This window comes from Bos javanicus, chromosome 9 (assembly GCF_032452875.1).
Source record: "Bos javanicus breed banteng chromosome 9, ARS-OSU_banteng_1.0, whole genome shotgun sequence".
NCBI lineage: Eukaryota > Metazoa > Chordata > Mammalia > Artiodactyla > Bovidae > Bos > Bos javanicus.
Window position 1 is genome coordinate 79,526,699 of NC_083876.1, and position 20,228 is coordinate 79,546,926.

Here is a 20,228-nt window from a genome sequence, read left to right on the forward strand (position 1 = left end):
CCTTTTTAGGCAACTTGCATCCCAATGGATAAGTGAATCAAATTTGGAGTAGCAAGGAGGGGGTAAATCATACAAAGTATAGAATTTACAGCACTCAGGAGTTCAGAATTTTCAATAAAAGAACTGTTGGGTTGGTCAAAAATTCATTCAAGTTTTTCCTTACCATCTTATAGGAAATGAATGAACTTTTTGGTCAACCCAATAGCTTAGAAATGCAGACACAATAGCAATGACCCACAGCTGACCCAAAGTCTCTGGCCGTTTTATTCTAATCAGTCAAATAAATCTAACCATAATCATTTAAATTGGAAAATATTTGACAGATATTTCGTGAAGTTTACACACCTTAGAAGACTAATTTATCCGCACTCAGATGAAGTGTTAGACGCTCAGTGGTGTCTGACTCCTTTGCAACCCTATGGACTCTAGCCTGCCAGGCTCCTCTGTCCATGGAATTCTCCAGGCAAGAATACTGAAGTGGGTTGCCATTCCCTTCTCCAGGGGATCTTCCCAAACCAGGGGTCAAACCAGGTCTCCTGCATTGGCAGGCGGATTCTTTACCATCTGAGCCGCTAGGGAAACCCAATTTATCTGCTCTGCTCATAATATTAAGCATACTATCTAAGATAATATTATGCAGTGACTCTTTCAATTTTCTCACTTAGTGGAACTTTAAAATAGAACAGAATGCAGTCAGGTTTTAGTTATAAGTGCCTAAAAAGGGAAAGAAGTTTTCATGTAGTAGTAATGGAAGTCAGTGGATTTCCTCTCAGCTATAGTGGATATGGTCCCACAGCACAAAGTGGCTGCTTTAATGGCAAGAATCCTCAGGGTATCCAAAAGTTGTTCCCTGAAGACAAACTATGATGAGCTTTATTGTCTCTTCAAACTATCAGACGTTTAAGAAGAAGGCAAGACTGAAGGTATGAGCATCTCACGTGGCTTGCAGAAAAATGGGTTCAATTACGCTAAGGGTCAAACACGACTGAGCGACTTCACTTTCACTTTTCACTTTCATGCATTGGAGAAGGAAATGGCAACACTTTCCAGTGTTCTTGCCTGGAGAATCCCAGGGACGGGGTAGGTGGGGGGAGCGGCGGGGGGGTGGGGGTGGGGCTGCCATCTGTGGGGTTGCACAGAGTCGGACACGACTGAAGTGACTTAGCAGCAGCATGCTTTATGCCCTTTGCATTTTCCCTGCAAGATATCATCCAAATGACATTTTGTCAGGCACTCCAAGCTTTTCCTGGCATGAGGAAAGCCATGTTTATGGCTGCATAATAGTGCAGAAGATAGAGTCAAAGTATAACATGATGATCCCAACTGTTTTCCAATTCCTGTTTAAAAGAAGAGTTTCCATTTAGTTTGGTAAGAAAGAGAACTACAGGATAATCCCTGGAGACCTTCCCTGCCCAGCACCATTTAATCCTTAATTTTTTACTTAGTGAGCACCAACAACATTAAACTGTATTCCAGAAACTGTTTCAAACCCTGAAGACATAGTACACATCAACCACATACAAGTGCCTCCTCTTATGGGACTTTTATTTAAGATAAAAGAAAAAGACCGTATAAGTGAGTAAGGAAAGAAACAAAATAGATGCCATAGGAAAATAAATCAGGACAAGGCAGTGGAATGGAAGGATCTAATAGAGGCCTCTATAGATTGTTTGATGACTGACAACCTCTCTGACAAGTCAGCCATGTGAATATCTGTGAAAAGAGACTCCTAGTCACAACACACAAGTTCAAAGGCATTGACGTGGGAAGCTGTCTGTGTGCAAGAGGAACAAAACAGAGGGCCAGTGAGACTGACATTCAGTGAGCTAAGTGAGAAGTGATTGTGAAATGGTATTCAGGAGCCAGATTACATGATCTAAGCAAGTAGTTTTTATTTTATTCTAAGGGTATTGGGAAACAAACATGTGGCATGATATAATTTAAGTTAATCATGATTTCTGTTTACAGTGTGGAGAATGGATTTAATTTGAACTAGAGTGAAAACAGGGAGATTAGTTAAGCATTTACTGCATTAATCTAGGCAAGGCGTGGGGGGTGGTTAGCTTAGAACATGTGGAAACAGTTAAAATGGAGAGACAGTGAAAGACTTAAGATATATTTGGGAGGTATATTCAATAGGGTTTGCTGATGGAGGGGAGGTGGAGAAGCAGAGGAAGAATTAAGTATGGCAAGTGTAGAAGGCATGACATTTGCCAAAATGTGGAAGTAAGTGGGAATCAAGTTTGGGAATGATGAGTTAGCTGCAGACACATAAATTTTCAGTTGACTTTGAAGGATCCACGCAGACACTGTGATTTGCAGGTCTTGACCAGAGTCGCTGCCCTCTTCAAGGCTCATCCAGCACCTATGTCTCTTGCTCTGGAGCATCTCAGTCTCCGAGATAAAACTTAAAAATGAGTCTTACCAAAATCCCTTCCCTTTTCTTCTCTTATTTTCTCAGCCTTTGTGGAACTCTTCCATTCCTTACTCCCAAAGAAATAAACTGTTCAGACCAGGACTCTATAAGCTTTGGGACTTCAAATGATTCTATATTTGATCTTTAACATACCCATTCTACCAAAAGAATTTATTCCTATCTCTGCTCTCTTACTAATGATTGATGGTGAGTCCCTGTCAATCAGAATCCCCTTGCCACACCAATTGCTGAAAGCCCCTTCCAAATCAAGCCCTTACCCTCTGCATCTCTAGTTTAGTGGGCCGATTCAACTGAAGTCTTAGGTTCCTCTTCAGAGTCTTCAGTACAGAGTAATAAGCAAGATCCCTTTGATTTGTTTCACAAGTTGTGGAGCATCCTATGAAATGATTTGACTGCAACATTCAAGGGCAGTTTTAAAGTTTTTTGGAACCTTCATAAAAGAAATGTATTAAAGGTAGATAAATTATCCACATCAACACAAGAGAATGCTCTCTGAAATACATAAAAGCGATCATAAAACATTTTGACTCTTCCTCTGATACCTAGGAAAATAAATTCCCATTAGTTGTACTTCTGATTTTTGTCTACTCTATGAATATTTTTAGCTAAAAAAAGTCAATACTGCCTTTCCCTAAGAAAGTATATATAAGAAGGCAAATCTTTTGCTGTACTTGCTCTGTTACTGTCACCCACATCCTACACATAATAAACAGAGCCATGGAGGCATTCACGGAATATTTGCAGTGGTTATCATTATTGCTAAGAGCTCAGGAAAAAAATTCTCATTTGTTAGGTGAAGAAACTATTAAAGCATAATTTTTCTTTCATCATGATTAAAAGGTAGGCAGAAACATCAAGAAAAATATTGATCTCATATACATTGAGGTAACCAACTCAAGAGAAGCATAGCAAACTTATACTAATGAAATGATTTATTAGTTAACCTAACCACTAAGATCTATTATGAGAGTTTAAGCTGTAACAACACTAAAATATTGCAATAAGATGAAAGATTGACATGATCATATATATAATTCACCTAAACACCAAATAATAAGAAACAGTAAGAGATTGTATGGATGTTTTATTTTCCATCCAGATGTTTGGCACTCTGTTGAAATACCATTGATTTGTATGTTTCCAATGAGAAGAATGCTATCCAACCATAAAGTACATGTACAGAAAGGAATGAAAAATACCCTTTAAAGATTAATCAAGTGCAATAATTTTTGGTTCAAGATTCCAGGCCCATCTTTCACTTTGCAGTGCATTACCTTATGAAAATTTGAGGTAAGACACTCATTTGTCACCTCTATTTCAGTCTTTCTATTAGGAGAGGTTGAGATACTGATGTGCATTGAATCTTCTAATACAGTTCTGAAGAATATGTGCCAAGAAATACTTTCTCTAACAATAGTTTTAATCATTACAGAAGACAGTTAATGCAATAGAAAGCCATGAGGGTAATTCACATGCTTACCAAATATCATGATGCATCAACCAATTAATCTGTTAAAGCAAAAGAGACTTCTCAGTCTTGAACTCTGAAGCAAAAACTCTCAGCAAGCATTCTGAGAGGACAGACTTATCTCCTTTATTAGCATATACAGTTGAAATTAAACCCAAGTGTTTTTTAAGTCAAAGTATTTGTGTCTGAAATATCAACTTCACCTTTCATTTCTCTGTAACCCTTAAAGGTTACAAGTCTCTGACGCACGATCTCCTCTGCTTTGTAAGCAACTATAAATTTTTACCGTTTTTGTGTGCTTTCTCTTAGATAACATCCCCCACCATTGAGCTTTATGAACTAATGCTATTACAAGAAAAAAATGGGGGGTGGGTGGGAAGGAAGCTCAAGAGGGAGAGGATATATATATTGTAAAGCAATATCCTCCAATATTGTAAAGCAATTATCCTCCAATTAAAATTTTTTAAATAAATGTATTCATGCACTAACTTATTTATTAAGTCAAAGAACAAAATGTAATCACACATACTTAAAGAGACACAATAATTGCAATTAATGACTTCCGATTAGTCTCTCAGTGAAAATTCAATTACTAAAAAGAACAAGGATCAAAATAAATCCAAGATTATTTATTCAATTGTGTCATAGATTCTGAGATAGGAAAAAAACATGAGTTAAAGCTGATTCTAATTCAATCTGAATTAAATTTATTATTCTTTTAAAATAACAGTGAACAGTCATACTAATATGTCAAATGAAACTATTAATTCCCCAATTCTGCACATTCCCACAATCTGTATGTTGCCCAATCATAAATTGAAATTTAAAGAGGACTACCTCTTATCATGACATCTACTTCTTTAAGGTTTCAAATAGCAGAAAGAATATCAACTAATAATAACAGTAAACATTATAAAATTAAATGTGTTTAAAATTCTAACAAAAATATAAGTTTTTTACTTATACTATTATTTTCTCTAATGAATACTTCAAGTTGGCATTCATCTACCCTCATCAGTATGAAAAACACAACACAGAAAAAAAGCTCTCTTCTTTGAGACAAAAGCTCAAAATTAGGAAAATAGTCACCTTAGAAATCTAAAGAGCAGATTCTGATGGAAACAATCACACTAACACCCTAAGTAATTCTGGGTTAGGATGGTATGTCATTAAATTGAAAGAGATACAATTTTGTAAACTTCAAAAACTTCATTGTTTTCTAACAAAAGAAAAATATTCTTTATATTCAAAGCTGAGAAAGAGAGAGGTGAAACTTGAGGGTAGTGAAATGGGCTTCTCTTCTGTGACTTTATCTCCAATTTGATATTTTGAAATAATGTAAAGAAGAAATAAAATGTTCTTCAGAAATATTTAGTTTTGACTGAAAATTATACGATTACCTTAATGAAAAACTATATATACAGTGATATTTTGATTTTGAATGATTTAAGGAACTATTAATAAAGAAAAGGATATAGTTATTAGATAAGTTATTTACTCTTCAAGAGAAAAGTCTCTACTTGACAACCAAAACGGTGTTTTAAGATTGCAGAACTCAATTCCAGAACTTAGTGATTTTTGTCTTGAGATGTGTAACTTTCCATTTATTAAGTAATATTTTATTAATTAAAAAGAAGTCAATATGTACTCCAAATCTGAGGTCAATATATAATAAAGAACTAAAAGTGTTAAGGGCTCCCCAGTTGTCACAGTGGTAATGAATCTGCCTGCCAATGCAGGAGACGCAGGAAATGTGGGTTCGATCCCTGGGTCGGGAAGATCCGCTGGATGAAGAAATGGCATCCCGCTTCCATATTCTTGCCTGGAAAATTCCATAGACAGCCTGATGGGCTACAGTCCATGAGGCTGCAAAGAGCTGGACAAAACTGAGTACACACACAGGCAAAAAGCATTAAAAGTGTTCAAACATTTATCTATATTTTCTATGTCTTGATTTCATTCACTAATAATAAATTCTCCTAAAGAAAATGTATTCTCCTGTCCTCTGCAGTGAAGTATGCCAAGTCGTTTTCTTTAAACAATGATATGTTTCATTAATATGCTTCTTGGCAAACTGCCTGGAGAGGAGAAACAAGTTCTAATTTTTAAATACTCTAGACAGCTTATTATAGTTTATGCTTAAATATAAAATGAATGCAGGCAGATCAAGTACTCCTGAAATTCAGCTGCACTTTCATATGGTCCTTATTGATTCCAAGAGATTTATTTGACCATGTAAACAGAAACAATGCAGTTCTTAGTCACTTGCTATTTGGATAAATTTATCTTTTAAAATAAGTTAGAAATCTACACTAAATTCAATTCCCCATCAAATTTTATTAACTGTCTGCAAGATACCAAATAATTGTTTGACCAAACTCTTCCTACTTTGCCAGAGAGAAGATTGAAAACCATAAACTCAGGTGAATGAGTAAGACTAATGGAGACAACAAAGTCATATTAAAATGACTTGTGGGTTTTTCCCTCATACTTCGGGACTCTTATAAGACCATGTTTATTTTTCTTTTACACATGCACATAAATAAACATGTAAAATGGTTTTTAAAAACTGGATCATACTGATAAGGACTCACATTTCTTGGTTTGAAGAATGCAGCGGAATACCAACACTTAAAACAAATGGATACATTTCTAAAATTCAGAAGAAAATTAGAAATTTTAAGCATAGACTTGTGTCTACCAATTAAAGTTTTGCAGCATATACAAACAACAATTTAACATTTCAGTGCTTGATTCTCAGATTTGATTATCTACAATGCCAAAATACCTCAAATGATTGAAGGTTTTCCATTTCAAATTATTCTGTTAAGTACCACTAAATATTTTGTAAAATGCTTTTTAGGTTCCTAAGTGGGTTACATTTATATTATTCTTCTACTATGCAGAATAATAGATAATTATTATCTGTTTCTTGGTCAAGGGAAGAATTCATCCCCAGAAATAAAATCTTCGTTAAATTTTGCTGTACATGGTTTCAAACAAATTATCCACCACAGATTAAGACATGCAAAAGAGACACTGATGTATAGAACAGGCTTATGGACTCTGTGGGAGAGGGAGAGGGTGGGAAGATTTGGGAGAATGGCATTGAAACATGTGAAATGTCATGTATGAAACGAGATGCCAGTCCAGGTTCAATGCACGATGCTGGATGCTTGGGGCTGGTGCACTGGGATGACCCAGAGGGATGGTATGGGGAGGGAGGAGGGAGGAGGGTTCAGGATGGGGAACACATGAGAAATAAAGGAATAAAAAATTAAAAAAAAAAAAAAAGAAATTCATTCAACAACAAAAAAAAGACATGTCTCTTTGTATAAGAAAATTTCCTGCTTGAAATTTTGGTGAGACACAACATATGGAAAAAATATAGTTCTTAAAATAACTTGGTAAAATAATTTAGAAAATGAAATGGTGTAAAATGCTGTAACCACAGTACATAAGTAACATTTCCTCCAATAACCATAAAAGACGCAGTTATAACCAGACTTCCCTTAGCGCTCATATTTTATTCTTTTATAGCATTACAAAAATGGCTTTCTGCACTAAAACTGTGCACACCTTGCTCACACTTATTTGCTCACACCTTGCTCCTTGTACAAAAAAGTCTAATGAAAACAAGCTACACATGTTAATTTATTTGAAGTTGAAATACACATGCTTATCCTATTTTAAGAGAAATCTGATGGTTGAAATATTTCATTTCTCAAAAACTTAATGGAAATAGTTCCTGACTGTGCAGTGAAGACAGTAATAAAATATTATTAAGTGGAAAATTGTACTTGTTCTAAATCCACTATTTTACACCTCTATAGAATCATAAACATTTAAGAGATGTTCTAACAAGCAAATAGTCCAATAAAATATATGTTTTGGTGTCAAAAGATGTTCTGTTAATTTTTATTATTTCTCATCTCCTTTTTTATGTATAATATGCACAAAATAGAGAAAGAAACTTGGGGAGAGAAATTACAATTCCACATTTTTATATATTAAATTTATTTCTGTAAAAGTATTCACATGGACAACTAGAATTTAAGCTTTGATCGTTATCCTAGAATGATAAACTCAGAGAACTACTTTCCTGTGTCCTTTATTGACAGAGAAGCTCTACATTCTAGGGAGGAAAATTTGCATGATTCTTTCTGTTTTCCAATGAATTATCTGAATTCCAGTTTCCTGGACGTATTTTATGATAGATAAATTATATGAATTTAAAGTCAGATAAGAATTCAATAACAGTCTCTTCACTCCTTTAATTATCTGCTTATTAATCCTCATATAATTATTCTGCTTATTAATTCCAATAGAATGGGAATCAGAATAATGCTTTCCTTATGAGCTGACAGGAGGCTTTCCTATAAAGGATATAATATAAGACCAGCCACATAGTAAATGTTTAATACATTTTATTATTATTTCACTATAAGAGGAAAGATGACTTTAAAAATGATGATAAAAATATTTCTCAAACACTTACTGTTAAAATTAGAGTTTCAACTTTGCTCTTGATCAGGTTGTATCTATATTTCGCTAATGTACAGTTATTTTGCATATATTTTGGCACCATGTGAATATTTTACATGCATTATCTACCTTGACCATTACAACACTGTAAATTCATTTTACAGACAAAATAATTAAGGGGGAGCATTCTCTAGTCCCAAGAATTTTAAAGATACTATATTTTAAAATTTCTTTTGAACTTCTCTAGATTTAAAGAGGAGATTCAGAGAAGACATAGCCTATATCTACATTGAAAATAATTTAGAGAAATTTGATGAGGAATTCCTTCCATTATGGAGATACTACCACATTAGACACAGCTTTTTTCCTAATATTTCCTTGAATTATAGTACTACTGCTGCTGCTGCTGGTAAGTCGCTTCAGTCGTGTCCGACTCTGTGCGACCCCATAGACGGCAGCCCACCAGACTACTAGATGAAATTATATAAATCAATAAATTGATTTTTCTTTAAAGATCTATTTTACCCTACATTTTTTAACAGATTTGGAATTTGGCATTTTTGTACTTCTGGCTAATAAGCATAATCAGTTAGATTTGCTTCTGTTGTATTATTTCATAGATAAATTTGAAGCTTATTCCTTTAACTTCATTACTTAATAATAAGAAGAACAATTAAAATTTTAAATTCCCAGAAATAAATATAGAAATATTTCAAAATGTAAGCAAAATAACTGCACATTAGCTAAATATAGATACAACCTGCTCAAGAGCAAAGTTGAAACTCTAATTTTAATATGAACCAAATCTCATGTGTGTCAGTGTATGTATGTGTGTGTAAGACATGAAGTTTTGTTTGACTTGAAAAATAAATAATAAAAGAAAATATTAAATATTTACTTATCATGCTATATAGCATGATCATAAACCACAGATTATATACTACTATTTTAACTTTCAGGTGGCTATTCCAAAGAAAGGAAATATTTGAGAAAATGATGCAATTCTTGAGACTCCTTGAAAATGAGAAGTCATAACAGTTTAGTGACTGAATTAAAATTATAACCCAACAGTAGAATGCAAGTCAAATTCACAAAAGAATTTGTACAGATAATCCTCAACCTGCTTAATTCACAAAAAGAGTTCTAAGTATTGAACATGTCTCCTAAAAGCAGGGTCCAACATTAACAACAATCTGAGTTGCAATATTAATATAAATAGAAACCAGAGAGAAAATTCTAAAATGTAGTCAAAAGTTTGATAATATTGATAACAGTATGTAATCAAATATGTGGCTATTAGTAAAATTCTTTTTTAAAAACAAGGAAAATTGAAACTTGTGGTGTGGTACCATTATTACCCTATTGGTAATGTTAAGGAAAAACATTTTCAACAAAATATTTTTAAATTTTTCAATAAAATAAAAATTTTCTACAATATTTCATGAATAAATATTTTTCATTCTTGAAAAATAAATAAGATTATCCTTTAAATTATTAGATCATTATAGTTGAGATGTATGTCCTTTTAGTTTACAGCATATATGAAATTACATATACAATGATTGTATATATATTCTTATACATAGTAATATAATACATGTGTGTTCAGTCACTCACTCATGTCCAACTCTTTGTGGCCCTGTGGACTGCAGCCTGCCAGGCTCCTCTGCCTATGAAATTTTCCAGAAAATATAGTGCAGTGGGGTATCATTTCCTACTCCAGGGGATCTTCCTGACCCAGGAATTGAACCCACATCTCTTGCATTTCTTGCACTTCTTACACTGGCAGGAGGATTCTTTACCACTACTGCCACCTGGGAAGCCCAGTAATATATGATATATTTATTATATAGTGAATATACTATATATATATGAATATATATATGAAGCTAAAGTGACGTATGCACCTTTTAACTATAAGGTCCTGAAAATTTAGAGTTTAAAAGAATAATATTATGTAATATGATGTGCATATATATTGTAATCTTTCATACATACCTATTTCTACCCTCACCTTATTATTAGCAAAAAGAATGGTTATTGATTGAGCAAATATTCTCACCCTGAGACCCACGGTTCTTTAGATTTTAATGAATGATACTTGAAAGATTTATATAATACCTAGAGTCAATATAAAATTTGTCTGTGATATTTTACACTTTTCTGATGAGGGACTCTCCAACTTTCCTAAAGGTTAAGAGCAGCTATTTGAGATACAAGAAAGCCAATAAAGAAAAGAGAAAGAAAGAGAGAGATGGTGGAGTAGTGAGTGCGTATGTCATGGTATGGTTTTAAATCCTACCTCTCCCACATGGCTGTGGAATCCTCCTTAAGTTTCATTTTTGAAATTTTAATCCAAAATTATTGAAATAATTATGATACTATTGCAGAATAAACTATCCAAGTAGATTATATACACACTCATCTGGTGGCTTTTGCAAGAAAGGATGGTTGAATTCACCAGAGTAAATGGCTGAACTCACCAGAATTATATCCCATCACAGCTACACAGAATCACCCAAATATCCAAATATTTAGCAAGGTACAATAAGATGGCCATGTCAAGTTATGAGTTATAATTTAACAATTTGGGACATATGATGCCCATTTTATATTCAAATCTTATTCAGATGATATCTATTTCACTATAATACAAATGTCTTCACACCTTTTAATCACATGCTTAGAAGTTACAGATATAAATTATTTCTATAAATTATGATTAATTGCACAAAGATTTGTTCCACCTTTTGAATTTTCTATTAATTTACTCAAACAATGGATATACATACATGCACTAGTAATGAGTAAAATTCACCAGAAAAAAAATGACTTGTATTTCAAATATTTGGAGCTTGAATATTACACTCATCAGATCATTGAGTCAAAAAAAAAATTTATTTCATGCTCCCAAATAAAACAAATTCAAAATAAATGCCCTAGAGTTGGCTCTAGGAACAACTTCAATCTTGAAGTAATATTGACTTATACAAATATAGAGTTGCGTTTTGAATCACTTTTAATGTGAGGAATACATACATTTTTAATGTCATTTAAAGTCTTGTTCAGAGAAAAATGGTAACAATGTTTGTTTTGCCTTTTCTGAGTCAATTGTGAAATCCTTTAATGAATTAGCTGAGATTTACTAAGAAAAATAATAGCTCAGTTCTGTTCTACTCAACAGAAATACAAGAGTACTTTCTTTTCAGGTAGTGAGTTGAATGGACAAACTCACAGTGCCATTTCCTGCTTCACACTGTGCCCATTGAGTAATACAGAATTGGTCACCACGTTCTTAGCATTGCTTTTCAGGGAGGTCATGCGCACTGCAGAGGAGCTGAGTAGGTAGCTGGTGGATCTCTCTCCATAGGACTTCCTTCCACAACAGAGCTGACTATTGAAATGTCTCCTGAAGCTTTCACTGAGCAAATAAAGAGCAAATGGATTGACACAGGAATTGCAAAAGCTCAGAACCCGGGCAACCAAGGTGACAATCATGTGACCTAGAGATGGGTCAATCTTGTTATAGTTGAAAGACCTGTACATGTAAAGGATGTGATTTGGAAACCAACAGAAGATGAAGCAGCCCACAAAGACCAGCACGATTTTGGCCAGGCGTTTCCGTGTTTCCATCTGCAAATATAAAGAAACAGTCCCTCGATTAAATGAAAATGGAGGCAGCCACATTCTAAAACACACTGTGTTCGAAAGATGTAAAACTCAGCCACAGCATGCAAATGCTCCCAAAAGCACAAAAATGGTTTTCCTTGCCAAGATAATGACTTTAACAATTTGATGTAGCCTATTTTGGTCACTGCACTATTTTCACTTTAAAATGAAATGACAGTTTATAAAAGGCTACGTTCATGTTAAAACTGTGATCTTAAAAATGTCTTAACTTTTCCTTTTGCTTCAAGCCTTATCACGATCACTATAAACATAAATCATTTCTGTTTGTATTAAACTCATTGAATTAAAAAAACCACAGAATAAATTCAAGCTTAAAAAATTTTAAATCAGAGTATTTTAAATAAGAAAAGTTGATCTATTGAAATAGGGCATGACTTTTTAAAAATCCTATCCACACACACACAGGAAAAAAACTTGAAATTTAATTTAAATTCCAGCCTCTCATAAATCAAAAGCATCTGATATAACTGTCATTTCTATAAACATTTTTATGTTAGACTACATACCCTTAAAATAAAAACACTTTATTTTCATAAAATTCACCTAGTATATTTAGTGTTTTATAGGAAGGTCTTCAGGAATGTGATAAATAGACAAAATTCAAATATGAGACAGTAATCTTTTTAAATCTAAAAATCATTTTCTAACATCTAGAGCCCCAAGGTTAGCTCACATTTGTCTAATTTGTTTGAATATTTAAATAAGGCAACATGAAAGTGAAGACATAATTTACCAAGATATTTATAGTAGACAAGATATTTTCTGAGCTAAAACTATTGGTAATTGACTAGAATATGCCAGGGAAGTCTGGAAAGATTTAGGATTAAAACAGATCTGACACTGGGGAGTAAGTAGTGGTGAATGATAAACAAAAGTGTAAGTGAGAAGGAGTCTAGATCAGGAAGCAGAATGTGGCGCTCTGGATATAGTCCAGTAGCATCAATTAGACAACTTGGATGGATTAGGAAAGTGGATGTGAAGCTTCCATTACTAAGCATGGGCCTCCAGAGCAGGTTGAGCCTAGGTGCCAGAATTTCACTGCAGTGTACATTTATTTACTATTTACTTATTGGAAAAGCTATAAAGTTGAATTAGACCAAGTCTGACCTTGGCACCAGCCCGCCCTCTGCTCCCTTTCACTCTTGTTTTGAGGCCCTCTGTTCCCAGTCTCCTGCCTTGGTGTTCTAACCAAACCTCACCCCCAGTCCCCGGGTAGTGTCCTAGTCCTTTTCTGATGTAACCTTCCCCCAGACTTTCTGTCATCCCCTGTGGGCTAATGGGAGAAGAAACAATAATTGAATAAATATATACTCAAAATGTGACTCAGATGGTAAAGAATCCACCTGCAATACAGAAGACCTGGGTTTGATCCCTGTGTCAGAAAGATCCATAGGGTCACAAATAGACACAACTGAAGCGACTTAGTACACACACATACTTAAAATGTGAAATTTTTTCTGGTTTGTTATGTGTTTCTTTGCATAAACATTTGCATGTAAAGAAAAGCCATCAGAGACATTCTAACAGGCATGTTCAGGTGTCAGATAAATTGGACCTCAGTGGACTTTTACAGCTAAGCTGCTGCTGCTGCTAAGTTGCTTCAGTCGTGTCCGACTCTGTGCAACCCCATAGATGGCAGCCCACTAGACTCCACCATCCCTGGGATTCTCCAGGCAAGAACACTGGAGTGGGTTGCCATTTCCTTCTCCAATGCATGAAAGTGAAAAGTGAAAGTGAAGTTGCTCGGTCGTGTCCGACTCTTAGCGACCCCACAGACTGCTAAGACATGGCCACGAAATAGAGACCCCTGTCTCCAACATCCCTTCTAGTTCAGGCTACTGCATGTCCCAGTGTCCTCTTACTGTTCTAATCATTCCTGGTATTGAAAGCCCATGAACTAGAACTCAAAATAGCACTGACTGCTTCTCACCAGCATGCCCTCAACATACACACCTACAGAGCTTACCTGTTTTTTGGTATGTTCATTGTATTCTCCTGGAAGATTATGTGCACTTTTAATTAAGGTCTTTGCAATGTGATAATAATAAACACTTATGATAACAAGTGGTATGAGGAAGTAGACCAAGAAGATGAGCACTGAATGAATCTTTGGATGTAATTCATCCGTCTGAGGATAGGGTATACACGCCGTGAAGCTGCCGTTATCCAAGCTGCCAATGCGTGCCACCTGGGAAAATATGGCTTCGGGAATAGCCAACAGCACGGAGACCACCCAGATGCCCACGGCCTTCACGCAGGTCCACAGCACTGCCCCTGATGTCTGGATATCCATGGGGTTTACAATGGCTCTGTACCTGGGCAGACAGTACATCTCAAATTACTCTCTTAAGAAAGAAAAATTAAAAAGAGAAAGGAAAAGAGAGAGAGATTTTACTAAGATGCCAACCTGTTTACCATAGCCAAGACATGGAAGCAACCTAGATGTCCATCAGCAGAGGAATGGATAAAGAAGAGATGGTACAGATACACAATGGAATACTACTCAGCCATTAAAAAGAGTGAAATAATGCCACTAGCAACATGGACGGACCTAGAGATTGTCACACTGAGTTAACAAAGTCAGAGAGAGAAGGAGAAATATCATATGACCTCCCTTTTATAAAGAATTAAAAAAAATAATTTTTAAAAAATAATTTTAAAACATAACAAATAAACTTATTTACAAAACAGAAATAAACTTAGAGAATGAAAAAAAAATTTTTTTTACACTTAGTAATGTAAAAAAAAAAATGAATTGTGGTTTCCAGGATTAAGGATGAGAGGAAGGAAAGGAATTGACATGTACACACCACTATATTTTAAATGGATAACCAACAAGGACTGACTGTATAGCACAGGGGACTCTACTCAATGTTATGTGGCAGCCTGGATGGGAGGGGGTTTGGGGGAGAATGGATACATGTATATGTATGGCTGAGTCCCTTTGCTGTCTATCTGAAACTATCACAATATTGTTAATTGGCTATACTCCACTATAAAATAAATATTTTAAGTTTTTTTAAACAGAGAGAGGTGCCAACACCCCATTATTCCCAAGCTGTAATGTAGTGTGTGGAATAACTAAGAACCCTGGTGTCTCTCTGTCCAAAAGTCATTCCACTGCTTATGAGCACAGAAAAGATGAGAAAAATATTTTAAATTGTCGTTTCCCAAACTTCAATAATTTGCTTACATCCTTCACCAGTATTTTCTCCATCTACACATACTGCAGGTATTATCATATATTGAATAATTTTAATTAAATGATTTTATTTCCAATTACTACTGCAAGTATTATAACACATAATCATAAAATATAAAATATTCACAAAATAGTATTATTAAAATTTACCTGAATACTTTTCTAGAGCTTCTGAGGTTGGGTCTCCTACCTTTTTTTTCCCCTAAGGACATTGAGAAACCTCAGAGAAGAATATATACTGGGGTTTTCTCCCTAATTTAGTCATAAGGACAGAAAGAACTGGAAATGGAATAGCATTCTGTCTTTATAGCTCAAATTTCTTTAATGTCAAGACCTCATGAAGTCTTTTCCTACCTAATACCATCATAGTGGTAAATGAACCACACTCCAGGACACAATAGCTTAAACACCTCATTCAATTACACATGACTATTAAGTAAGTTAATAATAATGCAAAAAGAACAAAATCATATGTAAATCTCAAATTACTTATATCTGTCTTTAAAAGCATATCAGGGTACCCATATACCTAGGATTTTAACAAGATACAGAAAAAAGTGATTTTAGTCAAACAAATTAGCATTGCTATTTCATCTCTGATATCCTTTAGAATATCGCTTAAGATCTTTTTCTGCATCTGTAAGTTGGGGATAAAAACATCTCCCTCAACGTTTTGTGATTAGAAAAACTGTACAGAGTGCCTATTACAATGTCTGGCACCTAGCAGTTAGTTACCATGCCATGATCCTGTGCCTTCTCTTTATTTATGTTTGAGTTAGTCTGATATTTCAAAAATTCAGAATAGTTTAAGCTACAAAACAAGCAGATTAAAGTCTCCCTCTGAGGTTCTATAAGAATTCATGCCATTGCCCATAGGAGAGGAGCAGCTCCCAACCTCAGTAAAATAGTCTCTCTCCTTCCTGACTTGCACCAGGTGTCATTTCCAGACCCTCAACAGGAAAGCAGCAGTTCACATTTTCATCTAGAAGGTCTTCCCAAGAAACATACAGAAATGAAAGCAAAGCAACAACAAGCAGCTTCAACTCCAAATGTAATGAAGTTGCAAACACGATGCAGACCTTGCACGTGGCAGAACTCAACAAGCGTGAGTTTCTTTCTCCTATTCTGATTAACTGAATGTTCTTCCAAAGCTGAAAGAATTACAATCAGTAACTAGAATGAGCTAATGCATCTTCTTTTCTAAACTTTATCAGATGAATGCATTCAAATAGTTTGGTTTGTTTTTCAAATCAGAGAGCACTGAGTGCTACAAAGAAAAGTAGAAGTCTCTCATTCCATCTCTGGTCCCACTCCTGAGTTAAAACAAATTTCAAATCATTACCTCCTTACATCCAAGAAATGTACTTCTGCCATTGTCTCTTGAATTAATTATTACAGACATTAGCTCTTGACATCCTGTTATGTCATCCTGTTATGTTAAAGATTTTCTTTCTCATACCACCTTTATTCTTCTCATTCCTAACTTCCTGATTTAGTAAGATATATTACATTTTTACAAGATAGTCAATGCAGTATTATTATGGCTAAACAAATATTGCTTACTGCAGAGTTAAGTAGTATATTATGATGATGTGTTAAACTTAACTTTTCAGTCTGCTATTAAGTAGGAAAAGCCATTAAGAATTTCTTATACCAGGGAAAGTAATAATGCATCTTAATGGTGAAGAGTCCAGGTTTTGAATTGGGTTCAGACAATGGTTTCATCACTGTGAGATTGTGGAAATGTTGCTTAATTTCAAGTCTTATTTTTCTTCACTTTAAAATGGTAATAATTACAGTGTCTATTTCATAGTGTTGTGAGGATAAGAAACAAACAAACAAAAAAAGTTAGCACAGTACTAAGGGCAATTAATCTTACACCTATCTCCAAATCCACAAGAAATTAAAATGTTCAGTGAGATGAAGTATGAGGAGGTTAATTACTAATCAACACTTGATTACTATGTTCTGGAAGAAAAATAGAAGTGTAAACCTGTAACAAAACATTTCCAAACCATTTGAAGCATATATTGGAATGTACCATGTAGTTTCACCACCAGTAATTCCAGTTCCTTGATTTAAATTTTCAAAATGCACACCGAGCAGCAAGAGTAGGCTCTGGACCACACAGAAGAGGCAACCAACTTTATGCTGTTATTAAAGTACTCACACTATGTTTACAAAGTACGTGATACACATAAACTGAAAAAAGTCAGTAAATATATAAAGAATAGCATTTTCTCTGTCCTTTGTCAGAGCCAATTTTCCAATCTCCAAGACAGTAGATTGAGAAAAGTAGTATGAAATAAACTCAAGCCCTAGGTCTTGCTACTGATATCACTTTTAAAAATGAAAGCATAAAGAGAGTAACTATTATAATGATAGCTCTTCATTAAGTTTTATTCTAATCACTAAGAATTTTTTCACATTCTAATTAAAATGGATTCCATGAAGAAGGGCAACTAAACTAAAAAGTCACATTTTACTTCTGATATACAAAAAAGTGTTTTAAAAGATAATACTGAATAGAAATGGTCATAGAAACAAAATGAGATGCATAAATTACTCAAAGTCACCCATCTTTATAGGAATGTGGTTTTAAAAAGAATACATTACACAAACTAAAAGGTCAGTAGTATTTGGTTTAAAAGACAATGGCTCTCAACTTTCTATTGAATATTGTCTTTCCATCAATGAAGATTAACTTCTCAATGCCAAAGTGATGTAAAGGTATTATTACAAATGCCAAGAAATTTAGATGGACTCATTTTTCATTAATAATTTAATATGTAAATTAAAGTGAAGGATCATGAACACCACCTTAATCATTCAAGTTAAACTGTTTATCTAAACAGCTTAAGTCAACAACCCACTCCTAAGGAAATTTGACCAGGGTTCCATGCAATGATGTCTAATTACACATTTCTCCCCACACCCATCCAGATATTCCTTCTGCTTAAATTCCCCAAATCATGATTGTAGAGAGTCTGGGATAGGGTACTGGACCAAGAGTCAACAGGACTGGATTCTCCTCCCAGGCCTGCCTGGGCTTCAATATCCTCATCTGAAAAATAACACAGTTGAACTAGTTGATCCATAAGGTAGAATAACAGACATTTCCCACTCTTGAAATATATGGAAAGAAGATTTTATATCAAAGATGTATTTTTCAGCACTGTTTTAAGATAGTAGAACTTAGTATCTTACCTGTTGGTAGGGGGAAAAAATCGTATCACTGGACTTCAGGTAATAAAACTAGAAGAATGTATAAAGTCATGTCTGAAGAATATATACTATTCTAGATGTTTTTGCTTCAAATAAATAGCAGCATTTAGTTAGTGAAATAAGTCTTCTCCTTATTTGGAAAAAAAAAATCAAAATCAAACACTTTCCTAGTATTAAGGCAGACAGTCTTATCTATCAGGTTATTAAACTACTGAATAAGGAAAGGGCACCTCTAAGTTTTTAGGGACACACCAAAAGCTTCTACAGGATTGTTGCACATCTATTCTATAGTTTTTCTATGAAATGGATAATGAAGATCCCGAAAGTGTGTGTGACTCAATGGACATGAGTTTGAGCAAACTCGGGGAGATACAGAAGGACAGGGAAGCCTGGCAGTGCTGCAGTTCATTGGGTCGCAAAAGCTCACACACGACTTAGCCACTGAACAATAACAAAGTGTGTGGAAGGGAAAGGCTAGGCTGTGCAATTTTAAACTAATGCAAATGTTTTTTAAATAATGGTTTTCTTATTTTTTTTTCAAGCTTCACATCTCTGTCCATTTTAACTCCTTTTACTCTGATTATCTGATAGAGTCTCTCTCCTCCTCTCCCCTCTTCCTCCCTGCCCTTCACTTATCCCTCCTTGCCCAGGTACACTTCCGCCCCTCTCCACGGCCGCAGCCTCTGCCCTTACCTGTCGGCACTGAGGGCAGTGAGCGTGAACACGGACACCCCCACGGAGGTGAGCTGGATCACCGGGATAAGTTTGCAGCCCACCTTCCCGAACATCCACTCGTCGAAGAAGTAGCGCGAGGCATCCACCGGGACGCAGGTGAGCAGCAACAGCACGTCCCCAGCGGCCAGGTTAGAGATGAAGATGTTGGGGACGCTCCTCATGGCGCTGTTGGTGATGAAGATCTTCACCAACATGATGTTGCCCAGCAAGCCCACTGTGATGATGAGCAGGTAGAGGGACGGGATCACACAGCGGATCACCAACTCCGCAGTGGTCCCGTCCGGGGCGGGTAGGAAATCCCTTTCCGACATCCCGGGAACGAAACCGCTCCGATTCCCGCCCGCGGGCTGGGAGAGGTTGGAAAGAGACTCGGGTGGCATGGTCTCTTTTCCAGGAGAGTTCGCTGAAGTTTCCGTGGGGCCAGGTGCCCAGAAGAGTGCAATTCACTCTTAGGCTGAATGGATTTCCCTCCCGCCAGGACAAGCTTCCCGCCCGCGAGTATCGGGTCACACCGCCTGGTCCCCAGGAAGACCCGGCGGGTGAGAAGTGTCCACAGGCTCCAGCCCTTCACTTTTAGAAGGGGCGTGTTGGCTCCTGCTGGCTCCGAATTTAAAAAAGAAAAAAAAAAAAAAAAGCAAAACAGTTGAGTCTTTTTTCCAGTCCTCAATGGATTGTCCTCGCTTCTAGCTAGCGGAGAATATCCCTTTTGTGAATAAAGAGTTATCGCTCTGGAATTAATTGAAGTACCTGTCAGACTTTTCGCGGGGAAGGCAGGAAGTCATCCTGCCGCTGTCCAGCCGCTGAAACACTAGGAACTAGCAGAGGGGCGGTTGGCACTTTGCGGGTCCCACAGCTTTGCTCTTGTTCCTGCAGTTCCTGCAGTGTTGTGTGGGATTGGAGGGGCTCCGAGTCCTTTCTCTCGAGGGACCTCCCTCTATAGATGCATCCTTACCCGCCTCCAAGCAGAAAGCCCCCAGGCAGAAGTT

General features: G+C 35.8%; 1 protein-coding gene across 1 annotated transcript; it reads right to left on the reverse strand.

The window, feature by feature from the left end:
• Window positions 1-11,246: 11,246 nt before the first annotated feature.
• Window positions 11,247-19,843, reverse strand: NMBR (neuromedin B receptor). Its single transcript, XM_061428145.1, has 3 exons — window positions 19,201-19,843; window positions 14,047-14,395; window positions 11,247-12,023 (listed from the first exon to the last, which is right to left on the reverse strand). The coding sequence occupies exons 1-3, from the start codon at window positions 19,620-19,622 to the stop codon at window positions 11,622-11,624; spliced, it is 1,173 nt and encodes a 390-aa protein (XP_061284129.1). The 5' UTR covers window positions 19,623-19,843; the 3' UTR covers window positions 11,247-11,621.
• Between the last annotated feature and the right edge of the window lie 385 nt (window positions 19,844-20,228).

Coding starts and splice junctions, on each gene's coding strand:
- NMBR (XM_061428145.1), bottom strand. CDS start 19,622: ATGCCACCCGAGTCTCTTTCCAACCTCTCCCAGCCCGCGGGCGGGAAT. Junction 14,396..19,200: donor ACTGCCCTCAGTGCCGACAG/GTAAGGGCAGAG, acceptor CTGTCTGCCCAG/GTACAGAGCCATTGTAAACC. Junction 12,024..14,046: donor ATGAACATACCAAAAAACAG/GTAAGCTCTGTA, acceptor TTATATTTGCAG/ATGGAAACACGGAAACGCCT.